Below are 26,019 nucleotides of genomic sequence, written 5' to 3' on the forward strand. Positions count from 1 at the left end.
TGCATACAAGACAATTCTATAATATTGTGACCTAGCCAATGGTGTAACATCATTGTTCATTGCTGTTTTTGTAACATATTTAATATTATGACACCCACAAAATGTATAATCACCCATATTCATCTTTGATTCATTTATTTTTACTGTCACACAATGTTGCCTGCAAGCAACATACCTAATATTAATATACAGTATTAAATCATTATTTTAAACAATGATTTCATAATGTATGCATTAGTGTTTTAGGGATGGTTCATCCAAAAATTTATATTTTTTATTCTTCATCTCCACTTTCACTTTTACATCTAAACGTGAAAGTTAAAGTGGAGATTTAGAGTAAAAAAGGACTTAAATATGGTTCTGTTTCTCAGCCACACCTAATATATCGCTTCTGAACATATGGATTTAACCAATGGAGTCTTATGGATCACGTTTATGTTTCCTTTATGTGATTATTTGGAGCTACAAATTTCTGGTCACCATTCACTTGCATTGTATGGACCTACAGAGCTGAGATAGTCTTCTAAAAACCTTCATTTGTGTTCTGCTGAAGAAAGAAAGTCAAACACATCTGGGATGGCATGAGGGTGAGTAAATGATGAGAGAATTTATTTTTGGGTGAATATTATTTTGCTTGCCAAGTACCTCATTCATAAGTGCTGAAAATCAAACATATATTGGAAAACTTTGTCCACCTGTTCCAACCCCCCCCCCACACACACACAAAACTTGGAATTTATTTTACATTTCTGTGTCTTTAGTGCTGTGTATGACCCCATTATGCCAATTATTTGTGACTTTTACTTATTTTTTTGTCTATTTGGTAGGCTTGATATTGTATATTTTTAATTTCTTTAAAGTTAATAAATGAAATAAAGTTTTAATAAAGAATTCACCCATATTATTTTGTTTTAATCTGTTCATTTCGACTCATTTAGGCACTTATTCAATTTTCTGTATTATTATTATGTCGTTGAATATTATCGTAAAATATGCTTGGTATAGTTTATGTAGCTTACTTTAAACTGTATGTTTCTACGTTATCATGAAAAAGAGCAGGACATTTCCCACACACAATGTACCTTGGTAACGTAGTTTCCACCAAAATACGATAACATACTCACAATCTTCATTCATATCGTTGCTCAAAAACGATACACTCCAATACATTCTTATAATGAACATCCACCGTCACTGTCCGGTCCCGGTCGTCCGGTGACGCTGCCGTCCCACATGACAGAAAGTTTTCAGCCCTTTCTCTCTTTCTCAAACTCCCTCTCGCGGTTCAGAAGTTCAGTGATGATGGAAAATGGCGCCTAGTTAGATGCGTCTCCCCGCTCCTACACACAAAACAAACTCTGTGGAAAAACTCTGGATATACACCGGGAATACCGACGATAACCTTCACGAGCCGCTTCCCACAACACTTTCATGAATGAGAATGACGCGCTGGGTGCCAACGAAAAAGGAAAAGTACGGTGTTGGTGAGTAGAGAACTTAACTTCCATAAACTATAAACCCAAGCGCTTTCAGTCCCATTACACGCGTTTTGGGACAAACAGCGTTTAAAGCCATTTTTCATGGACTACACGACTTTCTCTCGTTTTTTAGAGCATTTGAGGAGATTTGCTGTGTTTATGTCACTAGGGGATGCGAATGGGCACAGTCAGTGCGTTCTTGTTTGTTACAGATGTGTTTGTTTGGTAGAGATTGACAGAGACGCGCCTAGTTCCCTGTGTTTCCTGCGCGGCGGGCCTCAGTGGAACTCTTAGATACATTGTTACTGTCGCACTGATACTTTGTATCAACGTTCTGCGCTTCTTTGTAACAACTTTTAGCGTTTGTTCCATTTCCCCGCGGAGATCCCCGATACGCTTCGCAGCAGCGGCTTTCGTTCGCCTAACCTTTAATGAGGAACAACGGTGCTGTTATAGACGTTTATTTGTCTATATATTTGGCGTAGAAAGCACATTACAGTGTTATTTATCATTTAATGGAGGGTTCAGCGGGGCTAAAGGCACACCTTTAGGAAAAGTAGCTTTTTCTCTGGTCACAAAGTGTCTCAAGGTTTTAGAAATACACGAATTTGTATTGAATGTTGATGGAGCAACAGAATGTGTGAAAATAAATAACACAAGGTTGTTTTGAATGCAATACATTAAAGTTGTGTGTGCACTTGTGTGTGTATATACTGGTTGCATATATATACACACACACACACACACACACACACACACACACAGTACTGTGCAAAATTATTAGGCACATAAGATGATACACAAAAGCATTTGTCTTAAGATGGTTATTTATATCTTCAGCTTTAGTGTGTGAATAGGAAATATAAACGTTAGACTCCCAAACATTACTTTTGCAAATATAATAGATTAGAATAGAAGAACAGGGAGCCCTGCAACAGATGTCATGACCCCCGCAAAATCCCCCGCTGAACATTGAGTCAGTCTGAGATTACATAAAGAGACAGAAGCAATTGAGACAGCCGAAATAGATAGAAGAACAGTGGCGAATTCTCCATGAAGCGTGAACATCCTATCTGCCAACAACAAAGAAAGAAAGTCAAACACTTCTAGGTGTCCAGGTGTAAGTAGGAGAATTGGGGTTGTTTTAAAGGCAAAGGTGGTCCCATCGAATATTGGTTTCGCTTTTTTATATTTACTGGACTTTGTATGACATTAAGTGATGAATGAAAACTATTTATGTCATTATTTTTGAAGACATCCTCACTATGCAACATTTTTCACAAGTGCCTAAACACTTTTGCACAGTACTGTATAGATATCACCTTGAATGAAATGGAAAATGTTTTCTTTTATTTTGTTTATTTTGTATTTTGTTAAATATTAAATATAAGTTCAAATTGCCTCAAAATCAAATTTGAGACATTACACACTATGATCTAATGGAACAGGAACATTTTTGCAGTTCATAGTGTCCAAGAGGTGTTTAGAAAAGTATTGTGGTTGTTTTTGTTGCTATTTAGTGTTTTGGGAGAAAATAAAATGAAAGGAGCCTTTTACCCCACTGAGCCTTTTGTACCGTTGTACCCTAATTCTAATTTCCAACGCAGTCTCATGAAAATTCGTTTATATTTTACGATTTGGCTGTTTCATATGTTTTCGCTCGAGTTCGTTCCTATGAACATGCAAATGCCTGGATGTGTAATGCAGAAGAGCGAGTTTCAAGCACGAGGGGTTAAGGACATACTTATTAATATTATGCCCTATCCAAAACCCCTTATCTAAACTTAACTTTAGAGTGTAAACATGATAGGAAGCTGTTGTGTGTAACATTAGCAAGTATTTGTGGCAGATTAGATAGAAAAGATGTCCAGCGATGTCGTTGGCTGTAGTGGAATTTGTACAAATGTATACGAGTGCAGCCGTACGATATCATATGAATTAGCCAAATTTAGAAAAGTCGTACGGATCCTGACGATTTTGCCGTGAGAGTGTGTAAATAATACCTCAATACATCTGTCATTATTGAGATTAGCAGTGTTGACTTTGTGCATTAATATAGAATTCAGTAAATTTTTTGGGATTCACAAACCAGTGGTAAATTCGCTTAGCGGAATAATTGGCCAGTGTTTCCCCATTTTAAAGGAATAGTTCACCCGAAAATGAAAATTCTCTCATCATTTACTCAACCTCATGTGTGCACCGATCCGATGCGGAAGCTCGTGCATTTTATTCAAAGCCACTTGAAGACGTGTGATAGCTCTGTGAATCACAAAAGGCTGTGTTTAACAAGTAAATATATAGCACATGCAGTGCCAGCTCGTTAGTGAATGGTGCAGCTCTGTTGACACAAACCCACGCACAGCTGGTGATGCACTCGCGCTATGTTTAGCCTTCATAGCGGTGCGCATCATTTGAGTGCTAATCACGAACAACATCTCAGATGTAGATGCTCAATTCACTTATAATATGCATTTAGAGGATTTTAACAGAATTTGAATAAGACGACAATTAAACTACTGTGTGTAAACTACTTGCCTACAAACAGACACATACAGGACGTCCTGGAGAGTTCAGAATGTCAAAATAAAAGCCTGAGGGTTTAAAAAGTGCACGATTTAAATATATTACTGTTGTGTTTAAAATTTAAATTAAAAGTCAAAAAAATTATAATAATATTAACAACAAATTATTATTATTATTGTCATCATTAGTATATGTTTACAAATGATAATCATATTTAAGTTCAATGGGTTCCCAAAAATAACTGTTTGAATGAAAAGTGGACTGATTTCTTACAACTAAATTAAACAAAAAAAGAGATTTGAATCCTTTAAAATCCAGATTCAAGTTGAAACATTTTTGGAGAAAGAAAAAAGGCAAAAATAAAACACTTGTTTCTTTTCTACTGAAGACTTTAAGACTGGAATTACTGTTAATTTTGCTGCTACATTATTCAGTATACTAGTTAATAAAAAAGTGTTTCTTAATAAGCAAGACATTTATATTGAAATAATGTGAAGTTAGAGGTTTGTGTTTCTTTACATATTAAAGAGTACTCCCAATTAGTTCCACACAGTAATGCAAAGATATTCTAAACTGATTATGCAAAAAACAACAACACTGTATCGGCTTGGGATCGGCCAATACTGAGATTTTCGATATCGGATCGGAAGAGAAAAAGTGGTATCGGTGCATCCCTAGTTTGTTGCTTTCATACAGGCTGAGAGAAGAATTGATATCAAGGCCAGCTCCACTAACACATTTTGTTTTGAAAACGTTCAATTTTTCACAACGTTTTCAACTTCCGTCCACGCTGAGACAAAAACAGTGCGTTTTAAAAACGCTCTCCCAAGTGAATAAACTCCTTCACGTTGTAGTGTGAACTGGGAAAACTGATATTTCTAAAAACTATGACGCATTTGTTGTTTTGTGACGCAGTCGTGCGATCCATTCAATCATAACAATCAAGATGGCGGCCCGTGTTATAGCGGCTGTTGTGCCTGATATTCACTTTAATAGCATTTTTAAAGATAACAGTTACTTTATACAAGTTTACTGGGAATTGGTGTATGGCGACGGAGCACAAGAACAGTTTGAGACCGTACATGCAACGGCAATTTTTCGCATGCGCAGTTAGAGGATTTAAGCATTTTTAAACGTTTCCATCTGGACGAGCAACGTTTGGAAAAAGCTTGAATATGGCAGTGTGGATGAAGAGCATTTCAAAAACGAAAACACAGTTTTCGAATGTATCAAGATTAATATAGATGTAGCCCAAGTTTGCATACAGAACTCATTGAAGACATTGTTTATGCACGAACAATGAAGCCTGTGTGTTAAAATGAACCTTTGTGTGCAGGTTTACCGCAGGACAAATCTATTCAAAGGTTCTTCTTGTGCATACATGGTTGCTGAATGAACATAGTTAAAATCTACCCATGTACTTAAGAATAATGCAATACATATTGTTATCTGCTTCTGTCTACATATAGATTTGACTTGGCCTTGTAGGGAAGTGTGGTAAAGCTATAATAAACAATGGTTTGGTGGTGGTGTTGTGATCTAAAGCACATAACTGGTAATCAGAAGGTCGCTGGTTCGATCCCCACAGCCACCACCATTGTGTCCTTGAGCAAGGCACTTAACTCCAGGGGGATTGTCCCTGTAATAAGTGCACTGTAAGTCACTGTGGATAAAAGTGTCTGCCAAATGCATAAATGTAAATGTAAAGTACACTGTAGTGCTTAGGAGGGTGGTGTTTCATTATGTTTAGCAGTATGGCGTTGTGCACCCTGCTGATAAACACAAAAGTCCTCTGACTTAAGCAGGTTTCAGTGTGAAAACTTAATGAGGTTTCTTACCAGATATAGTTTTGTTAGCGTTTCTCACAAAGACTAACTTAGCTGTAATCGGTGGCTTGTTGTTTTGTCACATGCCTCTGTGCGTTGAAAGTTTAACCCTTTACCGACATCCCAGAGTCTTCTGAACTAAGTTGGGTTTAAAGTAATTTAAATTATGCGTTACTTATAGCAAAGCCAAAATACAACATCAATGCATGGGTCGCGCACAAGGATATATAAAATATAATATAGAATGAAAATTCAGGATATCACCCTGCCCATAATTAGATCTAATTGTGTCTGTCCAGGTGACCGACCTGATGTTTTCATTCCTTGTTTGGTTGTTTAATGATTTCTGTTATTGTGACCTTTTATTGTTTTGATTAGTCATCTTTGTAACCTGATTCTTGGCTGAGGAAAATTTTAAACAATTTTTACTCTAGTTTATTTCCTCAATTTTATGTTGAACTTGATGTCTTTCGCTCATGTCAAGTATATTTGTGATGTGCTGCCAGTGGATTTAAAGCTTGGACTAATTTAGATGATGATGACTTAAGTTTGCTGGTTAAAGGCATACAAATATACCTTTGCTACAGAGCTTTTGGAATTGCTTTGGTTTCCGAGAGGCATCTTGTAAAAGTGTGCACTTCCAAACCAAGGGCACCTTTGGCACAGTTTTTCAAGCATTGTGCAAATTAGTGGCTGTTCAAACATGATCTTGTGCACATCTGTGCTATTTTTCTATATATTGTTAACCAGTTGTGATTTGTCCAAGTAGGCAAGAGGCAGCGTACCACACTGCGATACAGTGGGTGAGGATGCTGTCTATGGTGCTCTGGTAAAAGCTCAGTAGTCCGATAGTCTGGCATCCTCATCAAGTGGGAAGTGTTGACGGACCATGTGAGATCTTTTGTTAAGTATACACCAAGGAACTTGATGGCATTGACACTCTCCACCTCCTCTCTGTTTATGTGCAGAGGATGATGGCTGGTCTTCCTGGATTTTCTCAAGTCTACAACGGTATCTTTGGTTTTTGTGGTGTTCAGGGCCAGGTTGTTGTCCGTACACCACTCAACAAGGTGTTGGACCTCCGTCCTGTAGGCTGTTTCCCTATTTTCTGATATGAGGCCCACAATGGTGGCGTCATCAGCAAAATGTATTATAGTTTTGGAGTGGTGAATTGGGGTGCAGTCATGAGTGAAAAGGGTGAATAGGGCTGGGCAGAGCTCACAGCCCTGCGGTGGACTGTGTTCAGAATGAGTGCGTTCTATTCTGACGTGTTGTGATCTGTTGGTGAGAAAGTCCATAATTCATGAGCAGAATGAAGTGGCTAGGCCCAGGTTGCCCACATTCTATACGAGTTTGCATAGGATAATGGTGTTGAAAGTGGAACTGAAACCAATGATTAGCATCCAAATATAGGTGTTTGGCTGCTCCAAATGAGTCAAGGCTGTGTGAAGTGCAAGTGAAGCAGCATCATCAGTAGATCTGTTTGCTCGGTAAGCAAACTGGTGGCTGTCTTGATCCTTGGGGATGATGGTCTCGATGTGCGATAGGATGAGTCTCTCAAAGCACTTCATATTGACAGGTTAAAGCAACCAAGCTTTAACCTGCTTTTAAGGTAGTTATTGAGGCATATCACTATAGACTTTTTGGGCACAGGGAGGATGGTGGTGGTCTTAAGACAGGTGGGGACATTGGTGAGTTGTAGTGAAAGGTTGAAAATGCTGGTGAACACCCCCCACTAGCTGGTCAGCATGTGCGGCCTGAGATCCTGTCAGGTCCTCCTGCTTTGTTGAAATACATTTTCCTGAGACTGGCTCTCATCTGGTGGTTCTGTAGGACAAGTGCCTGCTCATCCCTTAGTGGTAGAGGGTGAGCTCAAACTCTGCTATTTTGATAATCAAAGCGAGCAAAGAACTGGTTCAGGGTGTCAGCGAGTGAAGGGTTATTATTGATTTGTGTAGAACAATCTTTGAAGTCAGTGATGGCTTTAATTCCATGCCACATGCTGTGCTGGTTGTTGTTATAAAAATGACCCTCAATGCGGTGCTTTGCCTTCCTGATGCTCTTCTTCATCTCTCTCCTGGCATTACTGTATGCTAGCGAGTCACCGGATTTAAAAGCCGCATCCCGTTCCTTGAGTAGAGACTGTACATTCCAGTCCAGCCATGGCTTCTGGTTTGGCAACACTTTGATGGCTTTAGTAGAAGTCTATGTGATTTGTCTCCTGTTAGCTGGTAGCTAATAGCATTGTGTAGCTTCTCCAGTGCTAACTTAGCATTAGCCTGTGGGGGTTTGTACACAGCTGTGATGATAATGACAGTAAACTCCCTGGGTATGAAAAACGGTCTGTACTTCATCAAATATTCAAGGCCTGGAGAGCAATGAGTCTCAATGATTTCCATAGCTGGGCACCAATCATTGTTTACATATATACACACTCCAACCCCCCTCTGTACTTACCGTAGTCTGTTGTCCTGTCTGCTCGGTAAACAGATTGGCCTGCTAGCTCGTTAGCCGCATCGAGAATGGTGCTGTTGAGCTAAGTCTCTGTGATGTTCATGATCACACAACTATGTGTGCTTTGCGAAGTAATCCTTAGCCTGATTTCATCCATCTTGTTGACGAGTGTCCGGGGGTTTGTGAGGAAGAGACTCCGCAGAGCTGGTCTTTGTGGGTGAGCCGTTAGCCTTGCTCAAAGGCAGGCTCTTTAGCCCCACTTTTGTTTCCTTTCCCTATGCCACCTACGGCGCCTTCCAGTTGGGATGGTGGCAACTCAATTGGTCACCTCAGCGTGTCAGATCTCCGGTGGAATGAAGTCCCTGTTTTTGGAAGTTTTGTATTGTCATAGATCTCTGATATTCAGCAGTTTAGTGTTGATTGTAAAGTATGTGCACCGACTGCTTGTTAACACACTCAAACTAATAAAAACTGTGCTAATCTGGGAGCACCTAGCCGCTGCGTCTGCATGCGCAAGATCTTGATCTGCCATCTTGAAATATGTAACTTTATATTATATATTTTATGAAGGCCTAATTTTTCATAGCATAAGATGTGATAAAGCAGATTTCAGATTTCTATGGGTTTAACCTGAATGCTATTTAAATGTCAACTGGAACTGAAATAGGAATTTATATTGGACTAGGGGAAAACCCCAAAAACAAACTAAAATGCTAAGATGGCACTTTGATCTCCTAATTTCAAGGTTGTGCTGAATCTCGCTGTTTTTGTAGCACTTGATAAATGGTAAAACAGTGTTTTTTCCCTTTTGACTCTGGTAAAGGTTATGACTGATGGCATAAAGGTCCATCGTTATGCACTAAATCTCAATTTTTTCTGGTTATTTTGGGGATTTTGGTTGAACAATAAGCTGCATCATTTTTATGTATTAAGGACTCTTTGTCTATGCCTGTCATAGTAAGGACATAATAAGAATTTATTTTGACATTCTATAAATCAGTTTTAAAAACTATTGACCGATTAATCGGTTATTGGCCTTTCCCACAACCTTATCAATATCGGCAAAATCCACTATTGTTCGACCTTTAATTTAGACTAATTTCTACAAAAATATTGTGTTACTCAGTAAATATTGATCCATAGAATATAATATTTTGGCATTTTTGTATTTCTTTCACCAGTAAAAACATAAATACATTTTGAGTCTGGGACCTCTTGTTGAGTTGGCATGATTGATCCCATGTCAGCAGTCGTAGATTGATGTCATAGTGAAGATCAGACTAATGTTTGACTGTGCTCAATAGCCTAGTTTCATGGCTGACCCTGTGCTAAATAAAACAATTCTAAAAGAATTTGGGGCAGTGGTGGCTCGGTGGTTAACTCTTTCCCCGCCAGCGTTTTTAAAAAAAAGTTGCCAGCCACCGCAAGGGTTTTTGACGATTTTCGCTAAAATTTAATGGCCCGCAGAATATTTTCTTCCATGAATATATGAAGATGCTATATATCACAATAAAGATCTGAGCCTCTGCTTTTAGGCAAAAAAAAAAAAAAGATTTTATTTTATCTTCATTTGTTCTTTTTATATTGCGACTTGAACAGAGGTCGGTTTTGTCAAAAAACAACATTTCAGACAAAAAGCTGATAAAAAGGCAAGTAGAAGCTACCACATAGCTACATCCGCCAATTATGATTTTCATCTAATCATGCCACCCTACCATGGCAACATTTTTGCAAATCAAAATGATGTGATGTATTACAAGTTTGTCTGCAGTTTCCCAGTGAAATGTCCAATGGGGTTGCCAAATGCGAATTTTAGATTAATTTTAGATGGAGATATTGAGTAAAATGTACTTGCCTAACCTAAAACTTCAGCCTAAAACCTAAACAATATTGTCCTATAAGATAAATGAGAGGTTTACAAAACCGATGTCTTTATCCTTACAACACCTAAACCTTGCCGATAGGGTTGAAAAAGCAAATGCGACATGAAAAGCAGGGAGCACGTCATTTCGTGTCACTTCTAGGATGCTTTTGAAAGACGTGCCAGCTTGCGTGCTTGGCTGGGCTCCAGCTTCGATCTGCCAAAGTCCAACACTATCGGGTGAGCTACTTTGGAAGTTAATCACACTCGAATAAGTGCGTAAATGCTAGTGAGTCTGTAATATAGGTATTACAAATTTGTAATTTTTCAAATGATGCGTTAGAGTAAAAGTGTGTCCATATCAAGGTGGGCCTGCGTAGCTCAGCGAGTATTGACGCTGACTACCACCCCTGGAGTTGCGAGTTTGAATCCAGGGCATCCTGAGTGACTCCAGTCAGGTCTCCTAAGCAACCAAATTGGCTCGGTTGCTAGGGAGGGTAGAGTCACATGGGGTAACCTCCTCGTGGTCGCGATTAGTGGTTCTCGCTCTCAATGGGGTGTGTGGTAAGTTGTGTGTGCATCGCTAAGAGTAGCATGAGCCTCCACATGCTGTGAGTCTCCGCGGTGTCACGCACAACGAGTCATGTGATAAGATGCGCGGATTGACGCTTTCAGAAGTGGAGGCAACTCAGACTTGTCCCCCACCACCAGGATTGAGGTGAGTAACCGCACCACCAAGAGGTCCTACTAAGTAGCGGGAATTGTGCAAGCCAAATTGGGAGAAAATTCGATAAAAAAAAAAAAGAAAAAGTGTGTCTATCATAGCATCACATTGTGTGAATAATAGAGTGAAAGGAGGGATGATGTATTCAGGGTTTCCCGCAGCGCTTTGAAACTAAGGCGGCCGCCTAAGCAACACACGCCTGCCGCCTTAACTACGTCATCAGAAAAATATATATGAGCGATATTCGCCGTGTTACTCTGTCCTGTTTTCTACCTTTCCATCTTTAAATATGTGATAAGCCTTCGTGTTCGCTTCAGTCTTGTTATCAGCGCGTTCTTCCGCAGCGGCGCCGATCGTGTGTGTGTGTGTGTGTGTGTGTGTGTGTTCATCTGAGCCTCATTGGTCTGTCACTGCTCGTCAATGTCAGAATATTTGAGATGACCAATCAAATCAAAGTAGGCGGGCTTTATGTTCACAGCGCGACTTTTAGCAGAGCGACTCGACGTGCTTCAGTTTACGGTCGGTCAAGTGCGAGATAAGATGTAAGTTGCTAAACTAAACATTTGCTATTTGACAGTTTTTTTTAGGTCATAAATGTTAAACGAATCACAAAAATAATCAGGCAAATTAATAAACTTTTGTCTATTTTCGCCATTTTGAACTGAAAATAGACCACTATGTGACGTGACTGATGTAATGTAGCCTAATAATTAATTTACTGTCATTGTGAGGGGACAAGACACATTAACCAGGGTACCCGCAGGATCTTAAAAGCATTGAAAAATTATCTCAAATTAAGGCCTTAAAAGCCTTGGATTTGGTATACAAAGTCTTGGATTTCGTTACAAAGGTATTATATATTTTTTGCCTTTACTAGGATTAAGTTCATACCATAACAAAATTAACTGTTACTAATGCAGGCTAATTAAAAATTCATGCAACGTTGAGTGCATCCCGCACTCCACGTCATAGCAGAAAGCGCGAAAGCGTGCGCACCGTTACTATGGTTACTAGGCAAGTGACTTGCAGAACAAGCAGTGATTGAAAATAAGCTTTGCACATTTTGACGGACTATTAGATGTAATGTTATTACCTTGACAAACTAATACATCATTAAAAAGATATGACTCAAGTTTCAGTATTTGTCTTAATTTGTGTCAGGAGTTATGCAATTCCAAATACCCCCCCCGTTCCACCCACCACCTTAACTAACACATTTTCTGCGGGAAACCCTGTGTATTGAATTTCGATATATTGTGAACCAAAATAATTACGAACCATTTCAAAGCACAACTCCATATTTCAAATTTGAAACATTGTTTTCTGTACATGTGACCCTTCAAACTTCATAAACTTGATTTTATCCTTCTTAAACACTATTTTAAAGGGTTCGCACAAGGTACTTGAAGTCCTTAATTTCAGTTTTTACAAAGTTCTGACATGCATGGAAAGTTGAATTATTTTGTTGAAGAGTGCTTGAAATTTAAACTTGAAAAATGTGTCCATAAAAGATTATATCACACCACTTTTATTGAATGTTGTGTGTTTTAATATTCTTTATGTCCTTTATAGTCAGATAAAATTGTATTCACAAATACCAAGGATGTGCTAAAAACCGAGACTTCTCCCTCAATAATAAATTAACCACAATGCCTGTTTGAGTCTGTGAGATGCACATAGAACTCTTAAAGTGACAGTACCATTTTAGCACTTTTACAAATAAATATAAACTCTGTTATTACATGTAAATTGTACACATTATTTCAAACACTTGGCTTATTATACAGTATATACAATTTCATGATGTAAAACTAATTAATAGAATTTAGAATTTTTATATTTTTGAAAAGTTAAAATTTGATTCTAATAATGATGACAAACAAATTATTATACACATGCACACTTTTATATATTTTATTTCAGTTTTGCTTAATCTGCACATGATAAGCCAGAATATAGCCCACTTGTTTTGAAGGTTTATTTGTTTGTGATATTTTATTATAGATAAAACTACCTGTATATGAGGTGCTCTTATTATTTACATTTTGAGCATTTATATTGTCTATTAAATGTGCATTGTGCTCAAATTTAAAAAATAAATAAATGCAATTTTCTGTCATACTTTATCATTTAAATGTTATTTTATCAAATCGAGATTATATCAAATCGTCAACATCGTATTGGTTATCGAACCATATTGTCCAATCCCTAAATTAATGCGTTTATAAAGTCATAATCTGCCACTGTTCTTTTGATATGTGTGAAATTAAATAAATCACACAGTTGTCGTTGTGATCATTTCACCAAGAAACCACAGCGTAACATGAAACACGGCATGTAGTGATGTTCATTCTATCAGACCAGGTTGATGTATTTCCTTCTCTCAAAAGAAGTGTGCTAGCATCAATAAACATGCATTTCTTTACAGAAACGAAATCCTGTTTTGAATTGTATTTCTCAGCTTAAAGGCAGCACATGATGCCAGTCTCTAGATTAGTCGCTCGCCCTTGAGAGTGAGTATTTCTTAATAGATTTTCAACATGAATTTACAATAATCTGGGGATTAAGAAGTAAAGTTCTGTGATATTATGAGCTTTGGTCTGAGAATATGAGATAGCTGGATTTCTCTGAGGAGCAAGTGCTTATTGCTTTAATATGAAATCCCTCCCAATACAAGCGTTTTTAATACATGTGCAGGGATCCAATAAAGTGGAGAATGCAACTATTCTGTATCTGTACAAATTGCCCAGTCGCACTGGCGAATATCATGGTAGTCCAAGGAGGCACAACAGTACAAAAGTAGCAAACACAAAGTCATGCACACAATGGAATTGTTGATTGTTGTGTGGTTGTTTTGTTGTCACTATGGCTTTGTTCACACTGCAGGAAAAATCTGAATTTCTTTCTCAAATTTATTTTAAATAAATAAATTACTTACATTTATATAGCGCTTTTCTAGGCACTCAAAGGGCTTTACATAGTATAGGGGGGAATCTCCTCAACCGCCACCAGTGTGCAGCATCCACCTGGATGATGATGCGATGGCAGCCATAGTGCGCCAGAACGCCCACCACATACCAGCTATTGGTGGGGAGGAGAGAGTAGAGTGATGTAGCCAATTCAGGGATGGAGATTAATACGAGGCCATGATAGATAGGGGCCAATGGGGTGAATTTGGCCAGGACACCGGGGTTACACCCCTACGATTTACAAGAATTGTCCTGGGATTTTTAATGACCACAGAGAGTCAGGACCTCGATTTAACATCTCATCCGAAGGACGGTGCCTTTTTACAGTATAGTGTCCCCGTCACTATACTGGGGCATTAGGACCCACACAGACCGTAGGGTGAGCACCCCCTGCTGGCCTCCCTAAAACCACTTCCAGCAGCAACCTTGGTTTTCCCCAGGAGGTCTCCCATCCAGGTACTGGCCAGGCTCAATCCTGCTTAGCTTTAGTGGGCAACCAGGCAAGAGCTGCAGGGTGAAATGGCTGCCGATGTAGGGTGATTTTAGTCTGACTGTTCAAACTGCAGGTTACATTTGGACAGATCAGATTTGTTGCTGTTCAGACTGCAGTCACTTTTGCCAAAACGTCTACATTAGGTGTCATAGTATCAATGCAAACTTGTGTATATTCACCCATGCATGTGTTTATCAATTGATGTTTTTCATGAGAGCACCTAAATATTAACACGTTCTTCTCAGAATACGGCTTAAAAAACGGGAGAGGTGGCATATGCAATGCTGCCAGGGTTGTCTCGTTTTTGTCAGACGTCCCATAATTTATCCCGTATAGGGATGTCTATTGTCTATTTTAACAGATAGTGAAACATTAAGTAACACATTTTCGAATTGCAAATTCTCTTAGATCCTACAGCATGGCCATCATTATTGTTTTCCCTTCGAAAAGTCCTGTGAAGGCGTAGTTTATGCCATTTGGATTGCGGTACATGTCTTCTCATTGCAACACCTGACGAAACAACCCGTCACGCACAAAGAATGATGGAGGAAAAACAACACATGAAATCCAATCTGACCGTTCCAACTGAGAAACATCAGATTTTAATCGGATTTCAAACCACCTACGAATGTGGTTTGGATCAGGCTTGTAAAAATCAGTTTTTTTATGGTTTTGTCCTGTTCAGACTACAAAAACCAGAGCTCCAGACTAAAAAAAATATTGGGACTTGTGAGCCATTGGTTACTAAATGGAAACATAAGGAGCCAAATCACAAAATTGCTTGATGTAGATCGTTCATAAACAAGATATATAGCAGAAGAAAAGGAATAGACCATTAATCGAGGGTTTAATATACAGTACATGTAGTTGAGAGGATAAGTTTGCATTCCCCTTTTGTCTCATAAATGTTCACACCCATTTCATAATTTATTAAAATATAAGAGATAAAATATTTTTTATTATTTAGTACTGCCCTTCAGAATCTACACAAGCAGATATCTATGCATATAGTAATGTGTTGCCTTCTTAAGCATCGATGAACGTTTGCACCGTGTGTAATAGATGTGTACAAGTTCCTTAAGTTGCCCCGACTGTCAAAAGCTGGATATATTTAGGCTTATCATGTGCAGAACAAGCAATAAATCTGAACTTGTCCTGAAAATAAAATATATAAAAATGTGTGTGTGTGTGTGTGTATATATATACATGTATGTATATGTATATGTGTGTGTGTATATATATATATATATACACACACACACACACACACACTCACCTAAAGGATTATTAGTAACACCTGTTCAATTTCTCATTAATGCAATTATCTAATCAACCAATCACATGGCAGTTGCTTCAATGCATTTAGGGGTGTGGTCCTGGTCAAGACAATCTCCTGAACTCCAAACTGAATGTCAGAATGGGAAAGAAAGGTGATTTAAGCAATTTTGAGCTGGCATGGTTGTTGGTGCCAGACGGGCCGGTCTGAGTATTTCACAATCTGCTCAGTTACTGGGATTTTCACGCACAACCATTTCTAGGGTTTACAAAGAATGGTGTGAAAAGGGAAAAACATCCAGTATGCGGCAGTCCTGTGGGCTAAAAATGCCTTGTTGATGCTAGAGGTCAGAGGAGAATGGGCCGACTGATTCAAGCTGATAGAAGAGCAACTTTGCCTGAAATAACCACTGCTACAACCGAGGTATGCAGCAAAGCATTTGTGAAGCCACAACACGCACAACCTTGAGGCGGATGGGCTACAACAGCAGAAGACCCCACCGGTACCACTCATCTCCACTACAAATAGGAAAAAGAGGCTACAATTTGCAAGAGCTCACCAAAATTGGACAGTTGAAGACTGGAAAAATGTTGCCTGGTCTGATGAGTCTCGATTTCTGTTCAGAATGTGTAGAGTCGATTGCAAACAGAATGAGAACATGGATCCATCATGCCTTGTTACCACTGTGCAGGCTGGTGGTGGTGGTGTAATGGTGTGGGGATGTTTTCTTGGCCCACTTTAGGCCCCTTAGTGCCAATTGGGCATCGTTTAAATGCCACGGCCTACCTGAGCATTGTTTCTGACCATGTCCATCCCTTTATGGCCACCATGTACCCATCCTCTGATGGCTACTTCCAGCAGGATAATGCACCATGTCACAAAGCTCGAATCATTTCAAATTGGTTTCTTGATCATGACGATGAGTTCACTGTACTAAAATGGCACCCACAGTCACCAGATGGTGGAACGGGAGCTTCGTGCCCTGGATGTGCATCCCACAAATCTCCATCAACTGCAAGATGCTATCCTATCAATATGGGCCAACATTTCTAAAGAATGCTTTCAGCACCTTGTTGAATCAATGCCACGTAGAATTAAGGCAGTTCTGAAGGCGAAAGGGGGTCAAACACAGTATTAGTATGGTGTTCCTAATAATCCTTTAGGTGAGTGTGTGCATATACAGGTGAAACTCGAAAAATTAGAATATCGTGCAAAAGTTCATTAATTTCAGTAATTCAACTTAAAAGGTGAAACTAATATATTATATAGACTCATTACAAGCAAAGTAAGGTATTTCAAGCCTTTATTTGATATAATTTTGATGATTATGGCTTACAGCTTATGAAAACCCCAAATTCAGAATCTCAGAAAATTAGAATATTACATGAAATCAATAAAAAAAAGGATTTTAAATACAGAAATGTCGGCCCTCTGAAAAGTATAATCATGCATATGTACTCAGTACTTGGTTTGGGCCCCTTTTGCATTAATTACTGCCTCAATGCGGCGTGGCATGGATGCTATCAGCCTGTGGCACTGCTGAGGTGTTATGGAAGACCAAGATGCTTCAATAGCGGCCTTCAGCTCTTCTGCATTGTTTGGTCTCATGTCTCTCATCTTTCTCTTAGCAATGCCCCATAGATTCTCTATGGGGTTCAGGTCAGGCGAGTTTGCTGGCCAATCAAGCACAGTAATACCATGGTCATTGAACCAGGTTTTGGTACTTTTGGCAGTGTGGGCAGGTGCCAAGTCCTGCTGGAAAATGAAGTCAGCATCTCCATAAAGCTTGTCTGCTGAAGGAAGCATGAAGTGCTCTAAAATGTCCCGGTAGACGGCCATGCTGGACTTAATAAAGCACAGTGGACCAACACCAGCTGATGACATGGCTCCCCAAACCAACACAGACTGTGGAAACTTCACACTGGACTTCAAGCATCTTGGATTGTGTGCCTCTCCATTCTTCCTCCAGACTCTGGGACCTTGGTTTCCAAATGAGATGCAAAATTTGCTCTCATCAGAAAAGAGGACTTTGGACCACTGAGCAACAGACCAGTTCTTATTTTCTTTAGCCCAGGTAAGACGTTTGACATTTGAAGCCCATGTCCAGGACCCGTCTGTGTGTGGTGGCTCTTGATGCAGTAACTCCAGCCTCAGTCCACTCCTTGTGAAGCTCCCCACACATTTGAATGGCCTTTCCCTGACAATCCTCTCCAGGCTACGGTCATCCCTGCTGCTTGTGCACCTTTTTCTTCCACACTTTTCCCTTCCACTTAACTTTCTATTAATGTGCTTTGATACAGCACTTTGAGAACATCCAACTTCTTTTGCAATTACCTTTTGAGGCTTTCCCTCCTTGTGGAGGGTGTCAATGATGGTTTTCTGCACAACTGTCAGGTCAGTAGTCTTCCCCATGATTGCGAATTCAACTGAACCAGACTGAGAGACCATTTAAAGGCTCAGGAACCCTTTGCAGGTGTTTAGCTGATTAGAGTGTGACACTTTGAGCCTACAATACTGAACCTTTTCACAATATTCTAATTTTCTGAGATTCTGAATTTGGGGTTTTCATAAGCTGTAAGCCATAATCATCAAAATTATATCAAATAAAGGCTTGAAATATCTTACTTTGCTTGTAATGAGTCTATATAATATATTAGATTCACCTTTTAAGTTGAATTACTGAAATTAATGAACTTTTGCACGATATTCAAATTTTTCGAGTTTCACCTGTATATACATATATATATATATATATATATATATATATATATATATATATATATATATACACACAGTATATATATAATAACTGTATGTGTGTGTGTGTGTGTATATATATATATATATATATATATATATATATATATATATATATATATATATATATATATATATATATATATATATATATATATATATATATATATACACACACGATTTCAATTGTTAATGTAAGTTGTTCTTAGTCTTTCTTTACTGTTACTGGATGGCCTAGACACAGAGACTACAACAGTGCAAATTAAATGAAATCCCAGATGCAGTTTATTGTGCTACTCTAATCCCAATCAATAATTGTCATTAAAAAAAAAAAAGTGGTACAGTTTTAATTGTAAAGAAGCCCGAAATATGCCTGGGACTCTTATTTTGAAATGTCTCCACTCTCACGGCAGATTCGTTGAGAAAGTGACTGTTTCAAACTGCTAACCTGAGCTCCAGAGTTCAAACCCTCCGTTCTTTTCGGGTGATTCATGAAAAAGGGCCGGTTCAAGAGTCATTTTGAATACTTGTCTGAGGCTATGCGCAGTGTTTGATGTTGCGTGCGGCGACAAAAGAGGGTGAAGTGGAGCTAGACACGTGGTGGTACATGCTCTAATGATGTATTGAATCACTCACAATATGATATCTGACGAAACCGTATATAAATCCATACAACCCGACTGTCGCCACTGGTGATTACATTTTAAATTATTGTTGCAATCAATTATTTTTGGCCGCTTTCGCGACCATTTTAGCCACAGTCTGGAATCCTGTAAAACCTAAACGGATTGGAGTCAGAGTGGCCAAAAAAACTCAAACACGATTAAGCAGAAAGTCGACGAGTACCAAATGCATGAGAGAGGCCCAGCGTGTCTCTCTCGCGCCTCTGAAACATCTCTGACTACACCGAGAAACACCACTTTTAATTTAGACTACCTACATCTTCTCATTGACATGCCGGACATGAAATGTAATACACAAATAGTTGAATATAAATGTCGATTTCTACACAGCCCTGCTGTTTCATCTTGTTGTGTAATTTCATTGTGTTAGAGACTATTTTGTGGCTTAATATGGTTGTGTTAAGGACAACATTTGTATTGTTTTGCGCTTTAATTCAAATCATTTTACCATCACTTTATCTTTTTTTTTTAAATGTTTTTTAATGAAAATATATATTTTTTTATTCAATCTAATAAATTATTGAATATGAATTGATTGTCAGAATAATTTATTAGCTGCCCTTTCTAAAAATTGAGGGTATCTGACATACAATGCACAACATTCAGACAGTTTTTGTGTTTGTGCGTATTGATTGATTGTCTTTATTTGAAGGCTTCATTTGTCCTGCTGGTGTCTGATGTGACTCTCTACTGGACAGATGGTTGATGCTGCACTTTTGACTGTGAAATGAAGGGTCATTGCCCTGCAGAGTGAGCACAGACAGACAGACAGACAGACAGACAGACAGACAGACAGACAGACAGACAGACAGACAGAGTTTTTGGGGGACCAGTCTTGCCCCATTCACACAGCCCAACCATTGTGACTGATGGACAAATGTGAAAACAATCTCTGCGGCATATTTCACACATTGTCTAATCCGCTGACAATGTTCTGTTTGTTTGGATACGTTTATGCATTTAGCCGTCACTTTTATCCAAAGCGACTTGCAGTGTATTAAATGTATACATTTGATCAGTTTGTGATCAGCAGTGGTGGCTCAGTGGTTGAGGCTCAGAGTTACTGACCAGAAGGTCAGGGGTTCAAGCCCCAGCACCACCAAGATGCCACTGTTGGGCCCTTGAGCAAGGCCCTTAACTCCAGGTTTCTCCGGGGGGATTGTCCCTGTAATAAGTGCACTGTAAGTCGCTTTGGATAAAAGCGTCTGCCAAATGCATAAATGTAAATGTAAACACATAATGTGGTTTTAAACAGACTGTTGGTCTCAGACACCATTCACTTTCGTTGCATCCTCTGATACTGACATTTGTAATCGCATCAGGTATCCAAGAACCCATAAATCTGAGTAAATGACATCATATCAGACAGATATAATGCTAGTTTTCCTTTTGGAAAAAAAAAAAAATATTGTAGACTGATATATGTTTACCTTACTAATCGCATGTTCTGTGATGTGACTATTGCGGATGCACACATCGCGATGTCGATGCTGAAACGATATATAATGCAGTCCCATGTCAAACATTTAAAAAGTGATTATGTCCGGGATACTTTTGACTGTCTTTTGTGTGTTAAGTTGCTTACGCCAACTAAAACGGCCTAAGGAGCACTTTTATTAAACATGCAATTACTGAATATCTAATATAGAGCTGCCAAATGTTTCCAGTATTTAATAAAAGGAAAATCCACATTTTGGTTATGGATGCTTTAATAGACATGCTGCCTGACCCACAGAGTTTTTTTCTCCAAAGTTCCATCAGGTATGCTGATGGTTGGTATCATAGACTGTAAAAAAAGATGGACGACGCCCCTTCGCTCTTTTCCATTGGTGAGAACTGAAGCCACCAGTGTCCCGATATGGCGCTGACATCTTGGGACTTGAGTCTGCGCAGTTGCGATTTCGGGACCAGACCTGCGCAGTAGTGAGCAGGAAGTAAAGCCGCGAAATCAAGGCCCCGCCCTCACTCTCGCTGAATCAATCGCAAGCACACGCCCCTGCACTTTTGACTTTTGACTTATGACGGTGTGAAATAATTAATTATAGAAATTTAGATATTCAATTTAAAGCTCCAATCTCCTCAGTCCTCCGAAGATCCCGAAAAAAAGTCAGTTGGCGCTTCAGTGACTACTTCGCTCAGAGAACATTTCAATCACAGCTGTCAATCATGATGTCACAGCACCGTTTTTACAGCATCAAATAACTAAAAACAAACTTATTTTGAAAGCAAACACTTGAAATTACATCAACGTGATAGAAACGACAGGAAATGATCATGACAGTAAATGATGAATGACAGAAACTATCTTTGGAAAAAAGATATGTGAAGTGTAATTGAATAGTTTAGTTGGTCTCACGTCCCATTGAATAACATGGGGAGGCGGGGTTTATGACCTATACTAGGACCAATCACCAGGGGGGGCGATCGAGACGTTATGGCTTCACTTTTGAGGGCTTGTGTGGCACGCTTGGTTGGTATAGGGATATTGGTTGGTTGGTTGGTCCGTTTTGTCAGATGGCATTCCCACCACAAGCGAACTGTTTCAGAGATTAAATTGGAACAAGACTACTTCGATGAGGTTTCAGTCCAGTTGTTATGGTGCTGATCTGATTGTGATTGTTGTGTTCATTTACAGTATGCCTCAACAAACCAAAACCAAAAATGCACCAGGTTACGAAACAAATGCTCCAAAGAACTAGGTGTGAAAACAACCTAAATGTGTATGAACGGTTAAATATTTGCAATAGCTGAATGAGTCAGTAGGGAACAGATGCCCTGGAGTTGGACATATTTGTTTAATCTGTACCGTTGGATTGTTTGTTTAGAATCAGTGAGCAGAAAATTAGATTTATTTCCTTCTCTTGTAGCACCAGTCTGGACTCTAAACTTATCTTTCTCTTAAACCATCACAGTTTGTATGAATTTGTGTGATCGACTCAAATATTCACTTCCCTGTGTGACAGTTAAATCAAACACACACCAGCTTTGGCTCTGTCAAGGAGTGACTCGCTTGTAAATGTCAGTGATGACACTGCTTTAAAATATAGTATACCTGAGTATTCAGGACTGACAAAGATTAATGACTCTTCTGTTGGCATTAATGTGAGGATGGCAGTGTTCTAAGAGAATCGCTGTACCTGTTCGAGACACATGGCAGACAATGATTTGATGTGCTGTTTTATTGAGATTTCTTGAGATGCATGTGTGTGTTTGTGATTTTGACTTAATAAACACTTATTTTTCGCTCTATTACTCACAAACAGCTATGCTAGAATATTTAAACAATCTGAAACAATTTGAAAAATAATGCATTGTAACACTTCTATTACACACTCTCCTATATTTACACATCCACAGTAGCTCACCTGATAGTGGGATTTTGGACACTGAAGTATGCGGTTCGAGACCAGTCAAGTATGCAAGCTGACACGTGAGACGAGTGTCATATAAGCGACACAAGATGACGTGCTTCAAAATATGTACTTTTCTTTTCTCATTTTGTTTTTGAACCCTGTTGGTTAAGTGTAGGCATTGGTTAAGTGTAAGGTTGTCCTTTTTACCTCTCTTTTTGTTTCAGAACACTATTGATTAGGCTTAGGGTAAAGTTTTAGGTTAGGGAGGTATGTTTTACTCATTCAATTTACATCACATTTTATTCATTTGCCAGAGGCTTTTATCCAAAGCGACTTCAAAAAAGAGGAAAATGTAAGCAAATCATCTTAAGGAGACAGTGGCATGAAAAGTGTCATACTACAACAAAGTTTCACTAGCTTCAGAAAAGTATTCAAAACAGATTAAAGTGCAACAAGAAAGTTTTTTACATTTTTTTGTGACCAGTTAAGTGCTCATGGAAAAGATGTTTTAAGTCATTTTTTGAAGACAGAATGTGAGTCAGCTTCACGGGTGGAGTTGGGAAGGTCATTCCACCAAAGTTGTATGATGAAACTGAAAGTCCGGGAAAGTCTTTTGGTGCCTCTTTGTGTTGGTACAACAAGGCGATGTTCCTTAGCTCTGCAGAAATGATTTTAGGTATGTTGGAGCAGATCCAGTGACTGTTTTGTATGCCAGGATCAGAGCCTTCAACCGGCAGCCAGTGGAGAGAGACAAAGAGTGGTGTAACATGTGCTCTCTTAGGTTCATTAAAGACCAGACGTGCTGCTGCATTCTGGATCATTTGGAGAGGTCTAATAGCACATGCAGGGAGGCCTGCAATGAGAGCGTTACAGTAGTCCAGTCTAGTTATGATAAATGACTGAACAAGCAGTTGTGTGGCATGTTAAGAGAGGAAGGGTCTTTTCTTCCTGATATTGTAGAGTGTAAATCTACATGATCTTGAAGTCTTTGAGATGTGGTCTGTGAAATTTTGCTTGTTATCGATGGTTACCCCTAGATTTCTAACTGTTTTGGAAGGCGATACTGTAGTTGGACCCAGCTGCACGGTCATGTTGTGTTCAACAGCAGGGTTGGCTGGATAGACAAGGAGTTTGGTCTTGGCTGGTTTGAGTTGCAGATGGTGTTCCTTCATCCAGGCCGAGATGTCTGCCAGACAGGCAGAGATTCGAGCAGTCATTGTGGTGTCGTTGGGCTGGAAAGACAAGTAGAGTTGTGTGTCATCAGCATAGCAGTAGTAAGAGAAACCATGTGACTGAACGATGGGTCCCAGTGATGTTGTGAATATAGAGAAGAGAAGTGGCCCAAGCACCGAACCCTGAGGTACCCCAGTAAAGTAGCTGATGTGGCTTGGGATACCTCACCTCTCCAGGCTACCTTGAAGGACCTATCTGAGAGATAAGAATTAAACCTATCAAGCACAGTTCCTGTGATGCCCAGCGAGAAGAGGGTAGAGAGTAATATCTAATGGTTGACTATGTCAGGCTGCAGAAATGTCCAGCAATATTCATTCAAAAATGAAAATTATCCCATAATTTACTCACCCTCAAGCCATCCTATGGTGTATATTCTTTCAGCCAAACACAATCGGAGTCTTCACAATCAGAGGATATCCTGGCTCTTCCAAGCTTTATAATGGGAGTGAATGGTACCTTAGATTATGAAGCCCAATAAAAAGCACATTCATGAGAAGTGGCTGAAAGAAGAAAGTCATAAACACCTAGGATGGCTTGAGGGTGAGTAAATTATGGGATCATTTAAATTTTGGGGTAAACTAACCCTTTAAAAAACGTTTCTGATTACAACACCATTTCACTCGCTTTTGGCGCCCCCCACTGAATATTTCACTGAAACGGCAGCCAAACGTTTAATAAGGCAAATTATTAAATATGTATTAAGGCATGTAATTTAATTTTGCAAAAATGTTGCCATGGTCACGTAATGTTCATGAGACCAGTTTATTAAAACAGCAACACTATTAACTTGACTAAATTTTTCAGCAGCATAACAGTAGCTCAGCTATTTTGACAATAGTGTATCTTTTCCAGTAAAGGGCTACATTTTTTGAAAAGTGGCGCTGTAGCGTCACAAAACGCTACATTTGCCTCCTTGTATTGCGAACGCACGAATGCAACAGAGGCAGTAATCAAACACACTCACCTAAGCTGTCTTTTCTCTCTCATATTTAAATATACCTGAGATATACCGTTCATCAGTCTAAAATACATTCAAACCCAAGTTCATGTATTTCTCACTGGCAAAAATAATTTTGTGTGCCCTCTAGTGTTGAAACACCATAATCGTTCTTGTGCCACTCCTGTTCAACCTGTATATGCTCTATGCAGACGACACACAGATCTACTTAGCCCTATCACCTAACGTTTACAGCCCCATTGACTCCCTGTGCCAATGCATTGATGAAGTTAACAGTTGGATGTGCCAAAACTTTCTTCAGTTAAACAAAGTCAAAACTGAAGTCATTGCGTTTGGAAACAAAGATGACGTTCTCAAGGTGAATGCATACCTTGATGCTAGGGGTCAAACAACTAAAAATCAAGTCAGGTATCTTGGTGTGTCTCTAGAGTCAGACCTTAGTTTCAGTAGTCATGTCAAAGCAATAACTAAATCAGCAAACTATCATCTGAAAAACATTGCAAGAATTAGATGCTTTGTTTCCAGTCAAGACCTGGAGAAACTTGTGCATGCTTTCATCACCAGCAGGGTGGATTATTGTAATGGACTCCTCACTGGCCTTCCCAAAAAGACAGTTGCAGCTCATACAGAACGCTGCTGCCAGGATTCTGAGCAGAACCAGAAAATATGAACATATCACACCAGTCCTCAGGTCTTTACACTGGCTCCCAGTTACTTTTAGGATTGATTTTAAAGTATTATTACTAGTATATAAATCAGTATGCAGCATGATTCATGTCTGTAGCACAAATGGCACGTGACAAATTACATGCTGAAGTTTAATACTTGCGCTTAGGATGTTGTTGAAAGTATGTATGCCTCTAATAGTGATGCTTGCCTTAACAAAACCACAAATGAAGCATGTCAGCCAAATGGTTACTCTAGTTTTATCATTAACCTTGTATGTTTTGGATTATCGGTTTATGAAACCGATCATTTTGTTCTGCAAATATTGAGCTGTCAGGAATATAGGAATGTCTCTGTCTGCCAAGCTGGCAGTGATATTAGCATGGGAACTTTTGCTGCTGTCATGACTCTCTCGCTCTGGGCGATTCTTGCTGTTTCTGACCGCTCCTGACCTTGTCCTCTGTCATCCCATTATCTCCTGCCCACACTGAAACCTGTGGACCACGGCACAATCTATATTCGCACTGTCTGCATTGCCTGGTATGTAACCGCATTGAATCGCTTTTGAGTTGGTCAGTGTTTTCTCTTTGTTGACTTTGCATTATTTGGCTTTGAATCGTGATACTTTGAACCACTGATGCATTGCAGTTAGTGTTTAGCAATAAAGGCAGAGAAATGGAACTAATTTGAATCAACGTCAACGGAATGTTTACCAACGGAATGTTTACCAAATGTTTACCAACGTCTTAACGGTCTGATACTCTC

The 26,019-nt window shown here is 39.2% G+C and overlaps 1 protein-coding gene across 1 annotated transcript in view; it reads left to right on the forward strand.

Annotated features, from left to right (window-relative positions):
* Nucleotides 1–1,310: 1,310 nt before the first annotated feature.
* The window catches only part of dock1 (dedicator of cytokinesis 1), a 308,833-nt gene continuing 284,124 nt past the window's right edge, over nucleotides 1,311–26,019 (forward strand). Inside the window, exon 1 of the mRNA XM_052112963.1 lies at nucleotides 1,311–1,484. Within this exon, the coding sequence (XP_051968923.1) occupies nucleotides 1,436–1,484 (49 nt within the window). The 5' untranslated portion in view covers nucleotides 1,311–1,435. The remainder of the gene's footprint in view (nucleotides 1,485–26,019) is intronic.

This window comes from Xyrauchen texanus, chromosome 40, assembly GCF_025860055.1.
Source record: "Xyrauchen texanus isolate HMW12.3.18 chromosome 40, RBS_HiC_50CHRs, whole genome shotgun sequence".
Taxonomy (NCBI): domain Eukaryota; kingdom Metazoa; phylum Chordata; class Actinopteri; order Cypriniformes; family Catostomidae; genus Xyrauchen; species Xyrauchen texanus.